The sequence below is a fragment of the Nuphar pumila genome, chromosome 15, assembly GCF_984573655.1.
Source record: "Nuphar pumila chromosome 15, dmNupPumi1.hap1.1, whole genome shotgun sequence".
Taxonomy (NCBI): domain Eukaryota; kingdom Viridiplantae; phylum Streptophyta; class Magnoliopsida; order Nymphaeales; family Nymphaeaceae; genus Nuphar; species Nuphar pumila.
Genome location: NC_143263.1, coordinates 16678493 through 16702961, shown reverse-complemented (window position 1 = coordinate 16702961; position 24469 = coordinate 16678493). Strand labels below are relative to the sequence as shown.

The 24469-nt window shown below is 38.9% G+C and overlaps 1 protein-coding gene across 1 annotated transcript; it reads left to right on the top strand.

Moving 5' to 3' along the window:
• The first annotated feature begins 206 nt into the window (after nucleotides 1-206).
• LOC149814641 (polyadenylate-binding protein-interacting protein 9-like) lies at nucleotides 207-24247 on the top strand. Its single transcript, XM_089989181.1, has 10 exons — nucleotides 207-687; nucleotides 1354-1464; nucleotides 1569-1613; nucleotides 15972-16044; nucleotides 16152-16264; nucleotides 16389-16448; nucleotides 16613-16660; nucleotides 16771-16839; nucleotides 23868-23929; nucleotides 24009-24247. The coding sequence occupies exons 1-10, from the start codon at nucleotides 430-432 to the stop codon at nucleotides 24070-24072; spliced, it is 903 nt and encodes a 300-aa protein (XP_089845307.1). The 5' UTR covers nucleotides 207-429; the 3' UTR covers nucleotides 24073-24247.
• The last annotated feature ends 222 nt before the right edge of the window (nucleotides 24248-24469 follow it).

The window sequence follows — 24469 nt, the reverse complement described above, 5'->3', positions numbered from 1 at the left end:
CTCTCAGCCGTCCGATTAGATGAATCGAATAATCGGACGGCTGAGAGTAGTTTGAATAGTTCACACATATTCCAGCGACTCTCTCTCTCTCTCTCTCTCTCTCTCTCTCTCTCTCTCTCTATATATATATATATATATATATATATATATATATATATATATATATATATATATATATATATATATTACTTTGTTAAGAGAAAAGCAACACGCAAAACCCACTCACAAATTCCATCGTCGACACAAATCCTCCCAATTAACTGTTATCTTTGAAAGAAAGGACACCCATTAACAATGTTTCCCTTTTGGCATGAAAGCCTAAATTTCACTTTCTGAAAAGGAGGAAGAATCCACCACCTTGCCTTTTCCGGATCATTGGTTCTGCATTTGGCCTTTTCCTTTGCTTCTCCTCATTCTTCGTGTTTCTCAATGGCCATCGCTCAGAACTCGGACCATCAATTCCTTCCGCAAAAGCCCATAATGCACCACCATCTCCATCGCCACCTCGCCGATCACAAGTCCGAGTTCAAGAGGGACATGCAGAATCTGGTGGAATTGCTCTCCAAATTGAACCCGTCGGCCGAGGAGTTCTTCCCCTCTTCCTACGTTGATCATCGATCACTTTCAAACGACGCCATCGAACCGAACAAGCATTCTGGCACCAATGATTCAGGGAATTTCAGGAAGGTGGGGAAGATGGTCCCTTTATCCATTTTCATAATTTCAATTGTTTCTTACGCAATTTCCCTTCGTATGATCAACTGGGTTTATTGCAGATTGGGTTCTACTTCATTGTTTTAATTTTGATATCTCGAGGGTATGATCCATTTTGATCGTCAAGTGGTTGAGCTATGAGTTGGCGTTTTCTGGTTTTTGTTGGTAATTTGATTTTATTGGATGGCAGTTTTATAACCTGTTCATTAGTAAATTTAGTATTTGTGGGTTTTGGGATAGATTTTTGTTTTCTGAAATAAAAACGATCTCTTTTCTTTCTTTTTTTGTTGGTTTTAATTGTCTATGTGCCTATTGTAGCCTTTAGGTATGACCTTTTTTGCTCTTCTTTGATTGCTTTTCCATTTTGTCAAGATGTAAATTTTCTTTTAGTTTAGTAGAGAAAAGTGTGATGTTTACCTGAGAGGTTTGCCCACCCATTTATCCGGGAAAGTCGGATAATTCTTAGGATATTGCACAATACAGGAAAAATGCATTGTTCTAGGTTATCCAGTTTTCTGGATAAATGGGTGCATCAAAAGAACCCAAAGAGTCAATGTTGTAAAATTTGGTTTTGCAGAGCTTTAATCATCTATGAGCAGTTACCTGTATTTATGTAGTTGGATTGATGTTGTTTAACAGAAGAGGAACGGCTATAATCCAGCGAGGATGAGGTCAAGTGGAAGATCCCCAAGAGCTCAACAAGAAGAAAGCATCAAGCGGACCGTGTATGTAACGGACATTGATCTACAGGTAAGGGAATGGTGGAAGATTGCTTATGTTCCTCAATTGGATTAACGTAGTGTTTTTTAGTTTATGAAAATTACTGTTGAGATGAATATTTGATGCATCTTTAGGTGACAGAAGAGCAGCTCGCCGAGTTGTTTACCAATTGTGGAGAGGTATGTCTTTTTTAGCTGTGCTAATTGGTACAATTTCCAATGAAACTCCATGAAATTTAGTTTGTTTTCCCTGATTTGCTTAATTCAGTGAATCTCTTGCAACCATATGTCATTATTTTATAACCAGCCAATCACAGAAAGACATGATAACACTTGAACTGGAGTTTTGGCTGCCAATTGTTGCATGAAAACCACTGTTTTTCTAAAATTCTACTGCTCCAAAGGGGAAAATCACTTGAAGAATTTTATGAAATTCCATGTTCAAGAAAGGGAGAGTAATTTTCAGAAACAACCTGAAGATGGTGAGATGACCATTGTGACAGCTGCCTAAATTAACCGAGGCTCCTGTAAGTCCCGAGGGGGTTGGCGTAGAGGGGTTGGGCGAAGACTGTCATATGGGCAGTTTAGGTTAGAATCCTGCGGATCTTTTGTGTATGCCAATGTCCAGCATAGGCCCTGGGGGTGAGGGTCCTAGTCACAGAGTTTCCCCCCCTGGGGGGTTGATCTTGTCCATCTGGGGTTATTTCTTGCTTCATTATAGAGCTTGGGTTCTTGACCCGAATCAATGGATGTAGCAAAAATCTGAAATTCGGCTGAGAAGGTTTCATAACTTACCCATCGCTGGAGAGGATATCTGACTCTATGCGACTTTTTGAGCTGATCTGGTTGAGCAATGGCACCAATTGCATCCATGTTTTGAGAGGGGGATTCCTCCAGGATAGAAGGATGACCATCACCGATTACTGGTTCAATTACTACGGGCTGTTTATGTCTATGATAAACCTTGGGATAATATTCAAATGCACCTTTTACATACTGTGGATCTATGTCACATAGGTGCGGGTGTGGATGCGGGTGCGGATGCAGATGCGGGGATGCGACACTTTAAAAAAACTTGTGTGCGGGGAGGATATATATATAATAATATATATGTAATTTTTAACAGTTTTAAGTTAACACTACGTGTATTTGTGTGCATTTATGTATTTATATATATAATATAGATAAAAATGGACTTGATTAGGGTTAACTGAATCTACTTTTGGATAGAAATGGACCTCAGTGTGGTTGGCTTCACCTAACACAAAGGAAGTTGTGTCGCACCCGCCTGGGTGCAGGTGCGACGCGGGTGCGGTGCCATGTTAGAAGAGTCCGTGTGACATAGCTGTGGATCAGCAACTGAATCTGATTTGCATAAAGTATTATGTTCCTTAATAGTGTCAACCCTCTCTCTCTCAGTAATTTTGGGTTGATCGTGCATTGAAACAACATTATTGGCTGCTGGACTTGATAGCCAAAAGGATGCTGGCTGTTTCATGTCTATGCTGATGCTGGCATTCACTGTGGTCATCAAATTCATCCTCATGGAATGTGGCATATCTTGATACAATCAATTTTCCTGTAGTTGGATTGTAACATCGATATCTTTTGTAAATGTCATCATATCCCATAAATTTACATATTTGGGCCTTAGGTGAGAATTTATCATGCATAGAATCGTCAACATGCACAAAGCATCTGCTTCTAAAGGTTCTCAAAAGTGCATAATCAGGCTGTTGTTTCCCATTGAGAGAGGTGGGAGGCATACAATTAATCAAGAATGTGGCATTATGGAAAGCTTCAGACCATAGACCCATTCGGATTTTGGACTCCTCCATAAGAGTAAGGGCTGTCTCAGAAATGTGCCTGTGTTTTCTCTCAACAACTCAATTTTTCTGAGGAGTCCTTGGGCAAGATAGCTCATGCTTAATCCATGGTCATCCAAGTAATTCAAAAAAGCCACAGAAACATATTTGCCACTACCATCACTACGAAAACACAATATTTTGCGAGAGAATTGGTTTTCAATAAGATCTTTGAATTTCTGAAAAACAAATAGCACCTGGTCTTCGGACTTTAATAAGTAGATCCAGGTGTATCGAGTGAAATCATAAAAAAAATTTACATAATATTTGGACTTAAACAAAGACATCACGAATGCAGGACCCCAAACATCAGAATAAATTAATTCCAAAGAAAATAAAGCTCTTTTATTAGAAACACTAGAAGGAATTGCTCTTACATACTCGACATTGAGAACATGACACAAAATTTTTAAGTGACCTATTCTTTAATAGAAAAAGTCCTTTATTACATAGAATTTCAAGAAAACTAGAATTGCAGTGACCCAATCGTTTGTGCCACAACATGATATCATTATTGGAGGAGAGCACATCAGACACCAGAATTTGAGGATAACCAACAGGAGATTCATTGATGATATATAAGTGTCCACATCGCTTTCTTTCAATGGGGTTCTGCTTCTTGTGAATATCCCTCACAGAGACGGATCGAGAAGAGAAAGAAACACAATGATTAGATTGCTCGACAAGTCGGGATACAAAGACTAAGTTACATTTAATATTAGGAACAAGAAATATATTTGAAAGATAAAAGAGACCACTAAGAGTGTGAATAGTGGCAGTTCCAATGTGAGTAATGGAATATGTTTTTCATCAACTGTGACAATTTTTTCATTACCACGACATGAGATAAGGTTCATGAGTTTACCTGCATCGCCTGTGACATGATGGGCAGCACCCGAGTCCAATAACCAAGAGTTTTGTGATGTCATCTGTGAAGAGTTAGAAGCTCTCCATGTTGGTTGATTGGGACTCATCTTTCAAGGTGGCCTAACTGAAGTCATTTGTTGCTGATTTTGCCCTGCTGTCCAAGGTAGCCACTCTGCATACCCATCTGAGAAAAGGAGACATGTCAATATCTTGACTCTAGGCTGATATGGATGATGACCGAGCAACTGAAAGGATTGAAACCATCATTAAAAGTTCCTTGTCGAGGTCCTCTACCACTATTCATGTTGCTGCCTGGTGGTGCAAGCTGATAGAAATGAGCATGATATGTAACAGTTGGAGTTCGATAAGTTGAAACATACCTCCAATAACAGTTGGAAAATGAGTGTCCTCGTTTCTCATACATCTGACATATAACATTTTGGTGATTCCCATTCGTGCTAGACGTGTTAGGATTAGGGAGTATACCAACAACCATGTTGTCATTAGGTATTTCTGCCTCTACCACGCCCACGGGTAGAGTTGAATGCTGCCATTTCTTCATGTTGTGGTATAGGATCCTCCTTTTTGGAAGATATACCAAAATTTGACTCAAATTCTAATAACATAGACCTGGGTTGATCGAAATTTCCTCTTTTTCACGTCCCATGTACATCACCTTGAACATATTGTACTCATCACTTAATCTTCAAAGTGTTTGACTGCACACGTCCTTGTCTGCCACATGACTTCCATTGGCTGCCAGCTGATCAACATCATACTTCACCTTATCAAGGAAGTCGGCAACACTAACACTTCCTCTCTTGAAGGCCCCAAACTCAAACTTGAGGTAGTATATTTTGGGAGTGGATATTTGTTCATACCACCTATGTAAAACTTTCCAAAGTTCACAAGCACTTACCCCAATTGAAGTATGGAGAAAAACCTGTCTCGAAAGGGTAGCTATGATGAATGATGCCACAGTCTGATCATTCTTGAACCATGCAATATAATCAGGATTCTTGACATAAATCACAGATTCAGGAATGGTTTCTTTGGTTGTCTCCTCCTTTTCCTTTGTTTCTTTCCGAGTTACTGACACAAATTCTGGTGGCGCAGATTTGGATCCATTGAGATGTCCCATCAGGTCATGACTACAGATGAAAGGAATTATCTGTTTTTTCCAAGTCATGAAATTTGACTCATCCAACTTTTCAGGAACAAGTTGGTTAAGAAAAGAAGGAAGAGTATTGGAAGAAGCCATGAACAGAAGATAGAGACAAATGAAAACTTAATAGAATCAAATAATTACCAGATCAGACAGTAATTGATAATCTGCCTTTATGTCTCGGTGATTCTTTAATAAAAAAGGCAAACAAACAATATTTGGTTCCAAAGATGCAGAGAAAGAAATATGAATGAAGGCGATTTTAACGAGGAAAATTCAGATCTGATATAGATCTGTCAGTTTTAGGGCTTGGTTTAAGAAAAGGAATTCAAATCTGATCAAATAAGGTTCACACAGGTTTTGGGTCAAAAGCATGAGAAAGATGAAAAAAAAGAAGAAATAAAATCAGATCTGACTTTAGATGGGTGAGATGCAGATCTGGAAAGGATAAAGGACAATAAAAAGATTCAGATCTGACTCAAGATGGGTATTACACAGATCTGAATATGGTAGAAAGGGAAAAGAAAAGAGGACAAAAAAAAGTTTCAAAGAATAAGGGAGATAATAGGAGAAGAATCACGACCTAATGTGACTTACTGAGAACCTGCTCTGATACCATGTGAATTTGAGACTCAGAAAGTGTGCCCTGCAACTTGAGGAAGATAAGAGAGAGAGAGGAAAAGGATATGGGAGAGAATAGAGGTCAATACCCAGAAAGGTACATCCTCTCCTTTTTAATATAACATGCCAATGGCTGAGATTACATTATCGACCCTGGTACAATTAATAAAAATACAATAGTGAGAAAAGACGAAAATATCCCTGTTACTACAGAACGACTTCTAATGGATCTATGATCTACTTGTCACCAAGCTTTGGTTTTCTCCATGTATGTAACTAAATAAAAAAACAAAAAAAGAACCGAGTTACTGGCACAAATCCCTGAGATAGAGCGTTGGTAACATGATTCTCTTGTCTTTTCTTGTACTGTAGCTCAAAGTTGTATCCCATCATCTTGACCACTCATTTCTGCTGGAGTGGAGTTAATGTGTTGCTCCATGAGGTATTTGAGTCTCATTACGGACTATGAAGTGCCTTTCGACCAAATATGACTTTCATTTCTCGAGAACGAGCATGATTGCGCGCATCTCCTTCTCATAAGTTGATAGAGCCTTAGCACGGTTTGAAAGGCTCTTACTTATGAAAGCTAATGGGTGGCCTTTTTGCATTAATACCGCCTCGGTCTTGCAGTCACAAGCCTCGGTCTCAATGACGAACTCTTTGGAGAATTCTGGAAGAGCTAGCACAGTGCCTCACACATAGCTTGCTTAAGCTTTTTAAAAGCAAGCTCCGATTTTGCGACCAAGCAAAGGAGTTCTTTTTCAACATTGAGGTCAATAGGGCAGCGATGATACTGTAATTCCTTATGAACCTCCGGTAGTAGCCGGTCAGCCCAAGAAATCCTCTCAAGTCATGCAGGTTTAGGCCAAGAGATCATGGCCTCGATCTTCTCAAAATTCGCAGCCTTGTTCTTCCACAATGTGTCCAAGGTAGGACACTCTTGGATGTCCGAAGCCATACTTGGATCTCTTCGCCACGAAGTGGTGCTCCTTGAGGGTTTGGAGAATAACCCTTATATGCTCCAAATGCTCCTCCCAAGTTTGACTATAGATCATATGTCATAAAAAAATATGAGGACATATTTTCGAAGCATTAGCCGAAAGACGTTATTCATGACTCTTTGAAATGTGGTAGGTACATTGGTCAGGCCGAAAGGCATGTCATGAGTTCAAAATGCCATTTTTGAGATGTCTTCACTCACTATTCGAATTTGGTGGTAACCCGATCGAAGATCTATCTTGGTAAAGACCTAAAATCCATGTAATTCATCCAAGATCTCGTCTATGACCGAAAGGGGTGCTTGTCTTTCTTGGTTACCGCATTAAAGGCCCTATAATCCATGCAAAAATGCCAAGTGTTGTCCTTCTTTCACACCAAGAGTACGGACTTGAACTAGGCCGGATCACTCGCTATCGAGCATTTTCCAAACAAGTCTTTCAATTTCGTCCTTTTGGTAATGTGTGTAATGATAGGGCCTAACACTCACAGGTCCAACATCTGGGTTGAGTGTTATATGATGGTCTTGGGACCTCTGGGAGGGGAATTCGGTCACCTCAGAAAAACTTTCTTGAATTGATCAAGGATCTCCTGCATTTCGGGTTGCACTTCTTCCAACCCTTCAATCTCTTGTGGTGCCTTCACCGTGATCGTACAAAGTAGAGCCTCTTGAGTTGCTCTATATATCTTAATAGCTTTCGGAGCCCACTTCATCCACTTCCTTGGGCCTAAGGGCTTTTAGACAAATCCTATTCTGGAATGCTCAAAACTCATTTCCATCTTGTTGAAATTCCATTAGACCTTGCCCAAGGTCCGCAACCAACTCATCATGGGCAAGACATAGAGGTCTACCAAGAACTTGGATCCTTGAAGATTCAACTCAACCTTTGGACAAACAAACAAACACTTGAGGTGGCTCCTGTCACCCTCCATGACATCAAACCTTGGTTGATCCTTGGTCCTGCCCATGGTTCAGACAAGATCTTCCTGCACAAAGTTATGGGTTGATCTTGTGTCGATTAACACCTTCTTTGTTCCAACGTCCCCTAACTCGCATGGAGTTTGGGAGAAATACCGTGACCAAGGTATGATATGAGATCCCATGGCCTTTTTCGGTTTCCTCTTTCGAATCACCCAATTCTTCTTCTCCGTCACTTTCACACACCAAGAACATTTTAAGGGTCTTGCACTTGTGACCCGGTGTCCACTTCGTATCACAGTTATAGCAAAGGCCCTTGCTCTTACGATATGCCATTTGGGCCTTGAAAATAAACTCGGTTCGGATATTGGAACCCGATTTGGATTTGGGTCCAACATCTTTGCCCGGTTTTTTTATTACCGTACCTGTCGGGGGGTCGGTTGGGCCTCTTCACATGAGTCAATTTCTTTAACCATTCTTTGATCACCCGTGCCTTGACATAGCACTCTTCGAGGGTTTGCGAGTCTAAGGCCATTAGTTCAAGTTGTATTTCATCGTGAAGTCCTCCTACGAAAGCACCTATCAAAGCGAACTCAGACCAATAACCACACATGGTGCAAAGATCCTTGAAATCCACTTGATATTCCTGGACCGATCCCTTTTGCATTCATCTCTACGTTGTGGTTAATATAGGGAGATGGTCCAAATCGCTTGAGCAATTCTCACTCAAATTCATATCAAGTCGGGGTCCTGTGGTGTTGTTCGCGCTAACTGTACCAACGAATAGCTTCACCATCAGGGTGAGCTGCCATGCATCCTAGTCTATTTTCTATTAATATGCCTTGGGTACAAAGTTTTGCTTGGATTTATACAACCATTCGTGAGGCTCCTTTCCTGAAAAAGCGGGGAATGAAATTTTGATTGGCCTCAGAAGAGAAACTCCAGAAGAGTTGCACGTCCTTGATCCGCCTTGTCGTTCCTCCCGGTATCGTCCAAGAATAGAACCTTGCGCTTCTTCCTCCTCCTGATCATTGTGATGCTCTTCATGGGCTTCACCACCACCATCCATGAACTTGTTCACTAGTAAGAGTTCATGGATTTGCTATAACTGTTCTTGAATGGCTTACATATTGGTTTCAAGAGTAGTTGCCCTCGTTTCGAAACCGCCCATTATTGTGAGTGTTTCTTCGGTGAACTTTTTGGATGAACTCGAGGTTTATCTCTAGAGGATTATCGTTACCCTTATTAGGAGGCATGAGGGTAAACCAGGTTTGCTTTGATACCACGTTGATACGTTCCAGGCCCATGAGGTTTGGACTAAATCCAAAATCAAATTCGGATAGGTCCAAACAAGGAAAGCAGAAAATAGAAAACAAGTTCAGTTTGAGTCTGATAGGTTTTACTAAAAGAATTTGGTTTTCCTAAATGGCTAGGCAAAAAAATCTCAAATTTTCAGGGATTGATCTAGATACGTCTAGGAGGATCTGGTTAAAATTTGAGGGTCTAACTCCATGGGGTTTGGGTTTTATGAGGTCAGGAACAGGAAACTGAAAATCAGGACAGGACTGGGTTTCAGGTTTGGCAGGGTTCAAAAAATAGGTTGGTTCTCCTAATTGGTTTGGAGTTTGTGGCTGATTTTTGGCAGGTAGGTTGGGGACACTCTAGAGCACCTATGGTTAAAATTGCAGGGTTAAACTAGGTCAGATGAGGGAGATCTGACTTAGGGAATTTGGGTTAAATTTTGCAGTTCACATGCAGAACTGAGTTGGTTAACTAGATTTGGTTTGGGTCAAAGGGGTGCAGAAGTGGGTTTGAGCCTAGGTGAGAGTGGTTTCAACTTACTGGAACTTGGGGGAGGTACTTGAAAAGGTTTGCTACAACTTGGCATGGCTAGGGTTGGGTCAGGTATAGCAGAGAGGCGATTTCATCACGGTAGACTTTAGTTCTTCACACTTAGACTTTGTGCACCTTGGTGAAGGTGGGCCTGGGTGTAAATTTTCTTTTGGTTCCTGTATTGAGAAAGAGAAGAGAAATAGAGAGGGAGTGAAAAGGGAGAGATCGACTTCGGCTGTCACGATTTCTGTTATGAAATCGTGACCTAAACTTAGGTATTTAAGTTACATTAAGGTATGGGTCCGGGTCTGGTGTATCCAGACCCGATAAATGAAAAACAAAAATTACATTACATGTTACATGGATTGGGTACATGGATCGGGTCAGATCCTATGCACCTTTTTCACCCCCCCTCAAGTTAATCATGGTTTTGGACCATGAACAACTTGTTTTTAAGCATCCAAAAGCGATCCTTGGTTAACCCTTTTGTAAATATGTCTGCAACCTGTCTTTCAGTACTGACAAACTCAGGTTCAATCTCTTTTTCTTCAACCTTCTGTCTCACAAAGTGTCAGTCGATCTCAATGTGTTTGGCACGACTGTGATGTACTGGATTGAATGACATATTGATAGCACTTTGATTGTCACAGAGCAAGGCAGTGTGGGAGATCTTTTCTCCTACTTCAGTTAGAAGATGCCTGATCCATGTGACTTCGGCAGTGGCAGCAGCCATGGATCTATATTCAGCCTCAGTGCTTGATCTAGCGATAGCTTTTTGTTTTCTACTGCTCCAAGAGACTAAATTTCTTCCAATGAAGGCACAATATCCTGATGTAGATCTTCTTTCGTCGGGATCTCCTGCCCAGTCTGCATCACAATATACAGCAATTTCGTGCTCGTTTTGGCCATGGGACTGTGGTAAATATATCAATCCATCCCCAATAGTCCCTTTCAGATATCTAAGGATCCTCTTGACCGCTTCCATATGTCCAGTACGTGGCGCATGCATAAATTGAGACACTTGATTGACTGAATAAACAATATCAGGTCTAGTGAATGTGAGGTATTGTAACATTCCTATTATGCTGCGATACCTGGTGGGGTCATCACACAGATCTCCATCATGAGCGCTAAGTTTTTGATGAAGTACACTCAGAGTTCCTAGAGGTTTGCAGTCTTTCATGCCTGTCTTGCTAAGAACATCTACGGTGTACTTGTGTTGAGTGAGTGTCAATCCATGAGCCTGGTTGTCAACTTCTACACCAAGGAAATAGCGTAGAACTCCAAGGTCTTTCATTTTGAACCTTTGACCTAATAAGTCTTTTATTTCTTGAATGTGGTCCGCAGAGTTTCCTGTGATGATAATATCATCGACATAAATTAATAATAGAGTGGTCACAGATTGGCTTTTAAAGATAAATAATGAGTGGTCCAGCATGGAACGTGAAAATCTATGTTTCTGAATTTCAGATGAGAAGCTATCAAACCAAGAGCGAGATGCTTGCTTCAGGCCACAGATGGCTCTTTTTAACCTGCATACATGGGTTTTACAATTTTGTTCTTAATATCCAGGGGGTTGTTCCATGTATACCTCCTCCTTCAAATCCCCATGTAAGAATGCATTTTTTACATCAAGCTGACTCAACTTCCATTCATGTTCAACAGCCAGGGAAATGATAATTCGAATCGTTCCCATTCTTACAACCGGACTAAAAGTCTCATCATAGTCTTGCCCTGCTTCTTGAGTGAATCCTTTTGCTACAAGCCTTGCTTTATATCGTTCAATAGTTCTATCTGGCTTGTACTTGATTTTGTAGACCCATTTGCATTCGACAACATTTTTGTCAGGTGGTCTGGGAACAACTTCCCATGTTCCACATTCATGCAAGGCTTGCATTTCATCATTCATGGCTTCTACCCATTTCATAGAAGTTGCTGCCTGATAATACATGATGGGCTCTTCATCCTTATTGATGGCAGTTAAAAACAATTGAAAGTCCAAGGAGAAGTTGTTATAACTAACCCACCTGTCAATAGGATGTCGTATGCGGTTTGATTTTCTGACTGCGAGGGTATGAGAAGTAGTAGGATTGGCGGCTGAGACCTGATCTAAAAGGCTTGATGTTGTCGGTCTCTGTCTGGAATAGACAATGCCTTTGTATCTGCCCGGTACTTCCTCTGCATTCTGTGACCCCGACGTCCCAGCGTTCTAAAAAACCTCTTCTTCTTGTCGCACGCAATCTGAGGAGCATGTTTCATTGGAGCCAGCAAAAAGTTCTGAGCTTAGCCAAGGATGGTAAATTTCAGTTGGCATACTCATTGTGTTAGCTCCGTGATCAAAATTTTGTTCATCAAAGACAACATTTCTTGAGGTTCTGATACGTTTGTTGGTGGGATCATAACACCTATACCCTTTGTAGTCATCTGCATATCCTACAAATCTGCACTTTTGGGCTTTATCTTGAAACTTGTTTCTCAGGGACTGATTGATATGCACATAGCAAACACATCCAAAAACACGCAGATCATAATAACTAGGATAAGTTCCAAAAAGACAGTGATAAGGAGACTTATTTTCCAGAATAACCATAGGCAGTCTGTTTATCACATGCATGGCAGAATGAAAGGCTTTTGTCCATAAGTTGATGGGAAGATTGCTGTCATGAAGCATACTCATGGCACTTTCAACGATATGCCTGTGTTTTCGTTCAGCAATTCCATTTTGTTGAGGGGTGTGAGGACATGACACCCTTCTTCCTATTTCATTACTTTGAAGAAAAGAGATAAAATCACGGGATGAGAATTCCCCACCTCCATCACATTGGAAAAATTGAATGGACTCAGAAAATTGATTTTTGACAAGTGAAAGAAAATTTTGAAACAAAGAGAAGACTTCCGACTTATTTTTTATGAAATATATCCAAGTGTATCGAGTATAGCTATCAACAAAGATTAGATAGTATTTGCTCCTAGATCCATAAACAACTGGGGCTAGTCCCCATACATCAGAACAGATGATCTCAAAAGGTTTTGAAGCTCTCTTATTAATGGAATGAAAAGGCAATACATGACTCTTGCAGGAAAGACAACTGGAACATTTGTGACTGTTCTCATCCCTATTTAGACTTTCTTTTGGAATGAGATTATTAGATACAAGTTTCTCAATGAAATGACCCCCACAATGTCCTAATCGACTATGCCATAAGAATGGCTTATTACATTCAGAAATACTAAAAACATTTCCAGAAGAAGATGAACATGACTCTAATGAAGGCTCTGAATTCAGGTGGACAGGGCGGACAGCATGGCAAGGAGCTTCTTCAAAGACATACATATTGCCTCGTCTCTTTCCTTCAGCGAATGTTTCCCTCGTGCGAAGGTCCTTGACCTGCACAGAGAAGGGAGTGAATTCAACGGAAGCATTATTATCATCAATAAGTTTGGAGACAGAGACAATATTTTTCTTAATGTCAGGAGCATGAAGAACGTCAGAAAGAGTAAGAGTGGAATGTGACATGGGAATGACAGTTTTTCCAACATGAGAAACAGGATGGTGGGACCCATCTCCAGTGACAATCTTACTTTTTCCAAAATAAGGAATGGGATTAGAAATCTTACCTGCATCACCTGTTACATGAGTCGCTGCCCCTGAGTCGACAAACCAGGTGCCTTCATCGCTCTGCTTCAATTTCAACTCTGACAAGGCAGATATCAACAAATCCTTAATCTCTCCACTGCTTGAGAACTTCCTTTTGTTTTCTGTCTGTGGACCCTTTCCTTTATTCTCTGGATTATGCCAACAATTCGCCTTGATATGCCCTTTTTTATTACAAAGGAAGCAGGTAGGAATGGATCTTGACCCCTGCGCATGAGCTAACATATTTGGAGTGGGAAGTAAACCACGCCCTCCGTGTCCACTTCGCCCTTGTCCTCCTCGTCCGCGTCCTCTACCATAAGACACCCCTGTGGCAAAAACTTCTTGAGAATTTGTGTGAACGTGAGATTCCTCAAAGAACCCTTTCAGAGTCATCTCATACTGAATTAATTTTGCTCGCAACTCATCAAAGGTAGGAAGAGCAGGGAGACATAATAGGGAAGTGACGATCATGTTGTAGTCGGATCCCAATCCACTCAGAGTCTGTTGTACCATATCGCTGTCATTCACCGCGCATCCTATAACTGCAAGTTGATCTGTGATAGTCTTCATCTTGTTCAGATATTCCATGATGGTCATGGAATATTTTCTCAACATCTGGAATTTCTCTTGAGAAAAACCATTCTCGCTTGCGAAACTTGTGAATATGTTTGAACCAATTTTTCCCAAAGTTGCAGAGCAGTACAGTTGTCGGGGATGGCAACAAGGACCTCTTGGGACAAGGTGAAAGTGATGTAAGCAACCACTGATTGATCTTTCCTTTCCCAGTTGAGGTACTCAACATTCTTGACATACACAATTGAACTTACTCCTTTGTCGTCTTTTTCTTCTCTCGTAACAAATTCGAGTGGGACGGGAGTGGTTCCATCAAGGTGACCTAAGAGACCTTGACCGATCAGAAACTGTCAAAAGAAAGCACTGAGTTTTCAATGTGAATCCCACTTGTAACAGTCAAAACAAGAATGATACGAAAAAAAAAACAAATGAGGGCAAAGGAATGAACAAATTTTCTGTCCCACAGCAGGCTGAACAACAAAAAATTTTTTGTTGGATCCTGCGTGAACAGATTAGGGATTCACGTGAGATGTGAATCCACTAAATGAAGAAATCGCAGAAATGAAATTCACGTGAGATTAGGGATTCACGTGGGATTCACTACGTGAAAAAAATGGGAAAACAGAAAGGGGAAAACGAGAGGTGGATATTGAAATCGTGATAAAAAAATCAAGATTCACGTGAGATGTGAACTGATTAGGGATTCACGTGAATCCTGCGTGAACTGATTAGGGATTCACGTGAGATGTGAATCCACTAAAGGAAGAGATCGTGGAAATGAAATCCACGTGATATTAGGGATTCACTGCGTGAAAAAGGTGGGAAAACAGAAAGAGAAACGAGAAGTGGAGATTGGAATCGTGGTAAAAGAAAAAACTGAAGGAAATGAAGAAAAGAGTAGGCGAAACCTCAAACCTTGATTTTCGGCACCTTCGGAATCCACTTCAACCCTTAGTTGGATCTTGGCTCTGATACCATGTAAATTTTCTTTCGGTTCCTGTATTGAGAAAGAGAAGAGAAATAGAGAGGGAGAGAAAAGGGGGAGATCGACTTCGGCTGTCACGATTTCTGTTATGAAATCGTGACCTAAACTTAGGTATTTAAGTTACATTAAGGTATGGGTCCGGGTCTGGTGTATCCAGACCCGATAAATGAAAAACAAAAATTACATTACATGTTACATGGATTGGGTACATGGATCGGGTCAGATCCTATGCACCTTTTTCACTGGGCTGCAGCCTAGGTCCATTTGTAATGAACATATCCACTAGGGATCAACCACCACACTAGACTAAGGCCTAAACCTTACTGAGATAGAGAGACGAGTCAATGGGAGGGACTCATAACAAGGTCAAAGAAGGGACCTGACTAGAGGAAGGCCTAGGGGCCAAGGGAAGAGAAGAGAAGAGAAGAGAAGAGAGGGCTACACCCAAGTTGAGAGAGAGTGACAAATTTGGAGAGAGCGCTTCCGCTCTTGATTCATATATATTTCATATCCAGCTTATAAAATGAAGCTTCTATTTATAGGCTCAAGCGGGGCTTATAAAGCCATCACCTTTTACAAGAAAATGAAATAGAAATTGGAAAATCCTAAGAGACTACTTTCAAAAATAGGTACAACCTCCCTTGGTTAAGAGGTAACACCTAAGAAGCCTTCATAACACCTTGCACGCCCATCTAGGCACCTCCCAAGGGGAGGTCGACACCTTGGTAGGCCCCACTATGGCCAGCTGGCCCCTCCTTGGATCCGGGTCCACCTTTGCTGATCTGCTCCACCGCATGCTCCACTCCATGCTCCGATCTGCCCAAGGCTGATTTAGGTTGGTTCTCTTCTTGCTCCAGTTCATCCAATGCCGATACAGATCCGGTTTCAAATGGGTCTGTATCAGCCATGTATTAATATTTTAGTTATTTTACTTGTATTCCATGCTTATGTGATGGGATCAGTAACAAACATGATGGCATGACCTTCATAAAATTGATTACTTGCTCTGTATACTTTGTTTTATTGACAACTGATATGACTGGTGGTGCCTAAATTCTAAAAATATGTTTACTGAAGGTACTTGATTGCCGTATTTGTGGCGATCCTCATTCAGTGCTTCGATTTGCATTTGTAGAATTCGCTGATGAGAGTATGTTACTCTTGATCAAAAGATCTCTGAGTTCATTGCAATTTGCATTTTAATGTCAATAATTTTTATCAAGTTTGGCTTATCAGTTCTCAAATATGGGTGAACAGAAGGTGCAAGAGCAGCCCTAAACCTTGCAGGGATGATGTTGGGATATTATCCTGTTAGAGTTTTACCTTCTAAAACTGCAATCTTGCCTGTAAATCCAACTTTTCTTCCAAAGGTAAGCATGATTTTTTCAAGCTACTCTTTTAGGACCTTTTTCCTTTATTCTTTTTCTTTCTTGCAGTAGTTTTGTTCTAAATTGCTTGATTGGCCATGGGGTCAATTATTGAATCTGAATACAGTCTGAAGATGAGCGGCAAATGTGTTCACGGACTGTGTATTGTACAAATATTGATAAGAAGGTAAGTGAACCTCATGAATCTTGCAAGTGCTTTAATTCATGTGTCTTGCATGTATTCATTCTCTACAGCTGGGGACTATAAATTTCTAAGAGACTTACATGTTTCATCTCTTAGATTTGAATTGAAGTATTGATGGATCTTATTATGATAACGATGTTCTGCAGATTTCTCAAACAGATGTAAAATTTTTCTTTGAGCTGTATTGTGGTGAGGTTAGAATATCAACTTAAGAAATCTATATTTTCCTTATTATCAATCAGTTTCTAAAACTTTAGATGCAAGTCCTTTTCTGTCTAGTTTTCATTTGTCTGTTATAATACAGGTTTCCCGCTTGAGGCTTCTATGCGATAACATGCACTCTACAAGTATCGCATTTGTTGAGTTTGTGTCGGTAAGAGCTAACATTATCTTACCTGCATGTTATTAAAGCAGCTTATAGCTGCACAACTGTATTCTCATGTCTTGTAGCTTCAGTAGTCAATGGGCCTGAACTTGTCTTGTTTGCCAAGTCATAAATTTCATAACTTATTTTGAATTCTTTTACAATTGGTGTGCTTTGATACTCATTTTCATTTTTTGCCTGGTACACGTGAAATGGGAGCCATTTTGGGGCAGATGCCCCCCCAACTTAGGTTTTTAAATTTAAATTAGGATAAATGGAGACAGAAGAGAAAGTCCAAACCATGCTGATGGCACAAGGATGATGAGTGATGAATTTACAATGTAAGAATCTATAACAAAGATAATTAAATTTGATAAACATAATTTAGTACTAACTAGATAGTCATGTGCCCTTGAGGGCTCCACTCATCTGGTAGGGGTGACTTGTGAACATCGCCAAGCTGAAGGGACGTCATGAGTTCGAAACCCATGGGTTCACGTCCTTTGCTGCGAGGCCCTTGGGTTTTTACACCAATGATCTCGCAAGTGAGTGCAGTGGTTTTCCTGAAATATGCAGAAAAAAGAAAATAGATATCATGCATCCATAAATATGTAAACCAAAATCAAACCATAAAATGTAAAAGTAAAGAAGTGGAAGAAACTTCCCTTGTTTTTCAGTGATCGGGTTAATAGAACCCTGATAGTGCTATCTGTAAAATCTTGCCAAAGTAGAAGAGAAAAGATCATTTACTGTTGGTTTTCCAGTGACCAAATAAAGGAATATCTGTCATCTGATACAGAGCAGTATGTGTTCGTACCATAAGTGTGAGTGTGTGTCATATGTGTGTGCAATTTAAATTATTAAAATATGTAAACATCTCCCTGTGACCTGCTTTTCATAGAATTGCCATGTCTGTGTTGTGTGCCTGTGTCTATGTAACGTAATCTGTGAGCCATTTGAATTCATGAGCTAGCTTACTCTCACTTGGGGAGCGTTGCTATTAGTATTCTTGTTACTTCAGTTGATGGGGTTTAACACCTCATTCCTATGTCATGGGGATGCGCAATTTTGGCTGCGTGTCCCCGGTGACACAACTGGCAATGCTGATACGAACATGGACATGTATGGATATTATTTTAATATGTTAATAGTTTTTAATATTTTTAATAATATTTCAATAAAAATACTTTTTTAGATATTAAAAAGATCACATCAAACTCGTGTTAGGTGTGGATCATGTTAAAATGTAAACAACACATATATAATAATAATAATATTATATATTTTTGCATTTATATTTTTTTATTTTTTTGTAATTTTTCTTTTTGTTTTTGGTATCTAGTTCTATTAGAACTAGATACATCTAGTTTGGTCAAGTTCCGGTTGAAACTTGACCAACTTTCTAGCTGTTGGAACTAGTCCAACGACTAGAATTCTAGCCGTTGGACTAGTTTCAACAGCTAGAAAGGGAGAGTTCTCCTTAATACTCTTGTATAAATAGGGGTGCATCCCCTTGTGTAATTCATTCATCTAAATGCTTTTTAAGCATTTTGTTATCATAAATAAAGTGTTATTTATTTTTATGCTTTTTCATTTACACCCTTTTATGGGTCTTGTCTAAAGTATATTTTAGATACTTCCTTTCGAGTAGATTCAAGTGCATTCGTGGAGCCTACCATTTCATTACATGGAATCAAAGCTACAAAACTCTTAGATCTTGAAAAAATTTCACCTCGATTTCCGTGCCTCATGTGTAAAGGTGTGTTATCACCTTGTTCTTACAAAAAGTGTTTCGTCACTTACAAAGGAGTGTTTCATCACTTGCCAAAATAGTGTTTTATCACTCTTCTATCGACTACAAGAGGATCCATTTGGAGAAAAGGACTTGAGCAACAACATTGTATTATATCCCTTTCTCCCATTTTCTCTATTTTTCTTTTTTTTCTTCTCCTTACTATCTTCTTCACACCCTTGTAAATGATGGATGACCATGATAAGGTCACCGTCATACCCATGAAGTTGAATGATACTAATTATGCGATGTGGGCTTCAATTATGAAGCACCACATATGGAGAAAAGGCTTATGAGGAATAGTAGATAGTTTCGATTCGGAACCTAAACTATCTCTCACCAAAAAAGAGGGTGATAAGAAAGTCCCTCTAACGAAAGAGGAGAAGACCTTTTATGAAAAGAAATGGAAAGAGTGGAGGATGGGGTATGCAAAGATAATGTCATGGCTTATTAATAGCGTAGACATTAAAAAATGTTCTAGCCTCGCTAAATTTGAACATGCCGATAAGGCATGAGAATACCTCAAAAATATGTATTCCCTTAAAGATATTGCCCATGTGTGCAATCTTCAAGAAAAAGTTTGGACATTAACTCAAAATGACAACTATTCGTGAATATTATAATGAATTGTCCGAACTTTGGAAAGAGTTGGCTATTTTAGAGCCAAAATGACATTGTGCCGAAGATATCGAGCTTCGTAAAAAACAACTTGATATGGAACACTTTTACCAATTTGTGAATGGATTAAGGCCGGAATTTGAATCCACCAAATCGACTCTACTTCATCGTGGTTAAATTCCTACTATTGTGGATACTATTGAAGAACTAACTATGGAGGAAAATCGTCTTAGAAAGAGTACTCCAAAATTTGATGATGATTCAGTTTTAGTTGTGTCTAGACCAGGGAATCATGCTCGCACTTATAGGCCGCCTCATTTTGGGATACAGAGTGGTGAGTTTGACAAAAGAAAAGTTATTTGTCACCACTGTCATGAACTGGGGCACTATATGCCTCAATGTCTGAGGCTATAAAGGAGAGACGAAAAGAGGGTTGCATCTGTTGAAACCGAGCCAAAAGATCAAGATGCACCTGTTTTCATAGCTCAACTGATAGAGATTCTTCAACCTCTTCTCAAAGGGGCATCCTCTTCGACTGAAGCCTCAACTGGAGCGACAGTTGCATATGTATCTGGTCCAGGTAACTTCCCTTGGCCCTTAGATTCTGGTGCTTCATTTCATATGACCCCAAATGCTTAATGTTTATCCGAATGTCTTAAAAATAACTCAAGTATATCAAAAGTTTTTACAGCAGATGGAACATCTCTTGAAATAAAAGGAATATGATGTTTTGAAAGTTTTCAAAAATCCAAAACTTTTTGTATTCCAGATGTTAGATATATCCCAAAATTAAATTTGAACCTTTTATCTGTTTCACAAATTTTTGATTATGGATGTAATATATCCTTCTCTTTTGATGGCTGCTGGATACAGGATCGCCAGTCAGGGAAGCTGATTGGGGAAGGCCATAGAGAAGGAGGACTATATTACATGGACTTTTTGGAACTACCAAAGAATGTATTTTGTTTAAATGTTCAAAAATTAGAAACAGAATTATAGTACAAAAGACTTGGCCATCCTTATATGTCAAAAATCCAATACTTCCCAAGTTTGGGAAAATTTTGTAAATCTGAAAATTTTGCTTGTAAAGACCGCATTCTTAGTAAAATGAAAAGATTACCTTTTTCTAGTAAAACCTTTATCTCTACAAAACCTCTTGAGTTGATACATTCAGATGTTTGGGGGACCCGCACCAGTTATCTCTAAAGGTGTTATGCGTAGTATGTCATCTTTGTTAATGATTTTTCTAGTCACACTTGGATTTATTTTCTTAAACATAAATCCAAAGTTTTTACTCACTTTCAAATATTTCATAAAATGGTCACAAACAAATTTCAAAGTAATATTTCCATTTTTTGCACCGATTCAGGGGGAGAATTTATGTCTAGAGAATTTAAAAACTATCTTAATCTATATGGCATTACTGATCAACGATCATGCCCACACACCCCTCAACGAAATGGTCTTGTGGAACTCAAGCATCGTCACATTATAGAAACGACTCAGACTTTGCTAATTGCAAGTCAAGTTCCAAAAGGTTTTTGGGCTGAAGCCACTCTAACTGCCACCATTCTCATCAATAGAATGCTATCTTCTTTATTAAAAAATATATCTCCAATTGAAAAACTTTATGATTTAGCTTCAGACTACTCTATTAAGAGTTTTTGGTTACAAATGTTTTGTATTTACAAACAAAAATGATAAATTCTCTCCTCGTGCAATCCTATGTGCCTTTTTAGGATATGCTGAAAATAAAAAAGGCTACAGGTACTATGATCTTCAAAATGACAAATTATATGTATCAAGAAATGTGTCTTTTCTACAAAAAAAAAGTTCTTTTGAAAGTGAAAAATCCAAATATATTATTGAATATTCCTTTTTAATCGATTTAACTTCAAAAATCAATAAAGAGGATTTTGAATATAACTTTGACAATGATCAAAGTCATATTATTTTTTAAAATGATAGCGAAGACCAAACCAGTAGGGATGTTGGTCTGCAATATTCAAGACGAAGAATTGGAGAACACCCACCATGTGCATTAGAAAGGTTTTCTGAAGTTCTCCCTCGTAAGACTTCTAGAATTTCTTGACCTCCCAAAAAATTTGTCTCTTACGAATCTTTTTCACCCTCGTATAGGGCAGTCATTGCATTAATCCAATCCTATGTTGAACCTTCCTCTTATTCTGAAGTCAAAAGCCATGAAGAATGGGTTGAAGCTATGAAAACAGAATTGAATGCATTATAGAAGGCCAACACTTGGTCCATTTAAGACCTTCCTCTCCGAAAGAAACCTATAGATTGTATATGAGTCTATAAAGTCAAAACCAAAAGTGATGGGACCCTAGAAAGATATAAGGCACGACTTGTAGCCAAAGGTTATGCTCAAGAGTATGTCATTGACTACGAAGAAACCTTTGCCCCTGTGGCCCGTATGACCATTGTTAGAACTTTAATTGCTTTGGCTTCTATCAAAAAATGACCTATATTTCAAATAGATGTCAAAAATGCTTTCTTAAATGGGAGTCTTGTTGAAAAAGTCTACATGGAAGCTCCGCCTGGTATTAGTATTCCTAAGGGTAAAACACTTCATCTTGAGAAGGCCCTTTATGGCCTCAAACATGCACCAAAAGCCTGATATGGCAGTTTTAGTCATGTTATGACTAATATTGGATTTCATTCTTTTTTTACTGACACTGCCTTGTTTATTAAGCAATTTGATGCAGGTATCATCATCCTTCTTTTTTATATGGATGATATGATCTATCACTGGAGGTGACAAACAAAGAGTTACCAATATCAAAACTCTTTTTAAAACTCATTTTGAAATGTCTGATTTAGTATTATTGAGATACCTTTTAGGAATAAAAGTTGCTTATTCCCGTCGTGGGTATTTGATATCTCAATCTAAATTTGCTTTTAATATTGTTTCCAGGTCTGACATTACAGATGATAAGAAGGTGGACACTCTAGAAGTGATCAATGTTAAAATGAAAATTGATGATGGAGAGCGTCTTGATGATCCTACTCCGTTCAGACAACTTGTTGGAGCACTTTCCTATCTCTCTATCACTCGGCCAGATATAACACATGTTGTACACACAGTTAGCCAGTTTCAACATGCTCCCACTTCTGTTCACATGGGAGCGATTTTACGTATTATTAGATATTTAAAGAGTTCTCTCTCACGAGGACTCTTCTTGTTTGCATCATCACCATTAGATTTAATTGCTTATAATGATGCTGACTGGGGAGGTGATCCTAATAATAGGCACTCAACCGCTGTTTTTTATGTATTTTTAGGTGAATCTCTAATTTCATGGAGGTGCAAGAAGCATAAAAAAGTTTATATTTCCTCCACTGAAGCTGAATATAGAGCCATGATACACAATGGAAGTTGTTTGGCTCAGGCGACTGCTCGCTGACATGGGAGCTGAAGCAACACAGGCCTCACAAATGTGTTGTGATAACAAGAGTGCAATCTACATCGCAAGCAACCAAACTTTCCATGAGTGCACCAAACACATTGAGATGAATTGTCACTATGTCTGAGAGGAGTACTTGCATGGAACCATTGATCTGCCATATGTGACGTCAGAATACCAATTAACAAACTTCTTTACCAAGCCTCTCGCGACTCCCAGATTTCACTTCCTCTTAGACAAACTTTCGCTCATTGTACCGTAAGTTTGAGGGAGAGTGTTAAAATGTAAACAAGACACATATAATAATAATAATATTATTACATATTTTTGTATTTATACTTTTTTATTTTTTTGTAATTTTTGTTTTTGTTTTTGGTATCTAGTTCTATTAGAACTAGATACATCTAGTTTGGTCAAGTTCCGGTTGGAACTTGACCAACTTTCTTCTAGCCGTTGGACTAGTTCCAACAGCTAGAAGGGGAGAGCTCTCCTTAATACTCTTGTATAAATAGGGGTGCATCCCCTTGTGTAATTCATTCCTCTAAATGCTTTTTAAGCATTTTGCTCTCATAAATAAAGTGTTATTTATTTTTATGCTTTTCCATTTATACCCTTTTATGGGTCTTGTCTAAAGTATCTTTTAGATACTTCCTTTTGAGTAGATTCAAGTGCATTCGTGGAGCCTACCATTTCATTACAGATCATACGCATATCCATGTGACCTAGCCTTATTCAAAACATGGATGATGCTTTATTAATCTTGGAACTTTTTTTCTTCCACTTAAGGGCTCTTTTGCTTGGTCTAGATTTAGAATTCCCCATGAATCATCAGAGTTTTTTTTTCCACAACAGGCATGTTTTATGGCATGATCAGTCCAGAAAGTTAACCTGTTGAATGAAAAAAAGATAATCGGCCAAGACATGAATTTGGTTTATTTTGTGATAACTTAGCTTCAACTGGAAAGCATAAGATTTGTAATGATATCTTTTTGAATTTATGTATCAAAATGTGCGACTTGATTTATTCTCTACGTGTATGCACTATTCATCTCTTAGCATATTGGCTTCCATGACAAACAAATTGCATTATAATAATTTACATTTTTGCAATGTGTCAACTCATCATCACTTGTTTCTGTTCCTGTATGTATACTTGATCAATGGCCAGTGTTGGTGATTTTATTTGTTTGGACATGTTTCAGGCACAAAGTGCAATGAATGCACTAAATTGTAGCGGAGTGATATTAGGATCACTTCCAATCAGGTAACATTCCTCTAGAATGCACACCATCTACCATACATTTTCTTATTCTGCATGGTGATGAGGCTCTATCTTTGTCCAGAGTGAGTCCTTCAAAGACACCTGTGCGGCCTCGTGTAGCTCGCTCATCAGTGCACTACCAATAACTAGTTGAAGATGAGATTAACAAAATTCTTCATCGGGGATTTTGTTGAAGGTTTTGCTTCTCCAATGTTTAGCTTAAAACACCATCTTTTTTGGCAGCAGGTATTTTATTTTCTAGGATACAGACTTTGCTTTGGTTGGGCTCTCTCTCTCTCTCTCTCTCTCTCTCTATATATATATATATATATATATATATATATATATATATATATATATATATATATATATATATATATATATATATATATATAGAAACCACTGTAAGAGATGTTGTATCAGTGATGAACCATGTGAGTTCTACGGTGAGTATGATAACTAGATAGAAGCTGAGACTAACTGTTTGCCTTATTTACTCAAAGATGTTATTCTTGCATCTTCATGCTTGTAGCTTTCTCAATT

What these genes read in the sequence shown, in the direction of transcription:
- LOC149814641 (XM_089989181.1), top strand. Translation starts at nt 430, where the DNA reads ATGGCCATCGCTCAGAACTCGGACCATCAATTCCTTCCGCAAAAGCCC. An exon ending in GTACAAATATTGATAAGAAG is followed by an intron (nt 16,449 to 16,612) that starts GTAAGTGAACCT and finishes GATGTTCTGCAG; the next exon opens with ATTTCTCAAACAGATGTAAA. An exon ending in TTAGGATCACTTCCAATCAG is followed by an intron (nt 23,930 to 24,008) that starts GTAACATTCCTC and finishes ATCTTTGTCCAG; the next exon opens with AGTGAGTCCTTCAAAGACAC.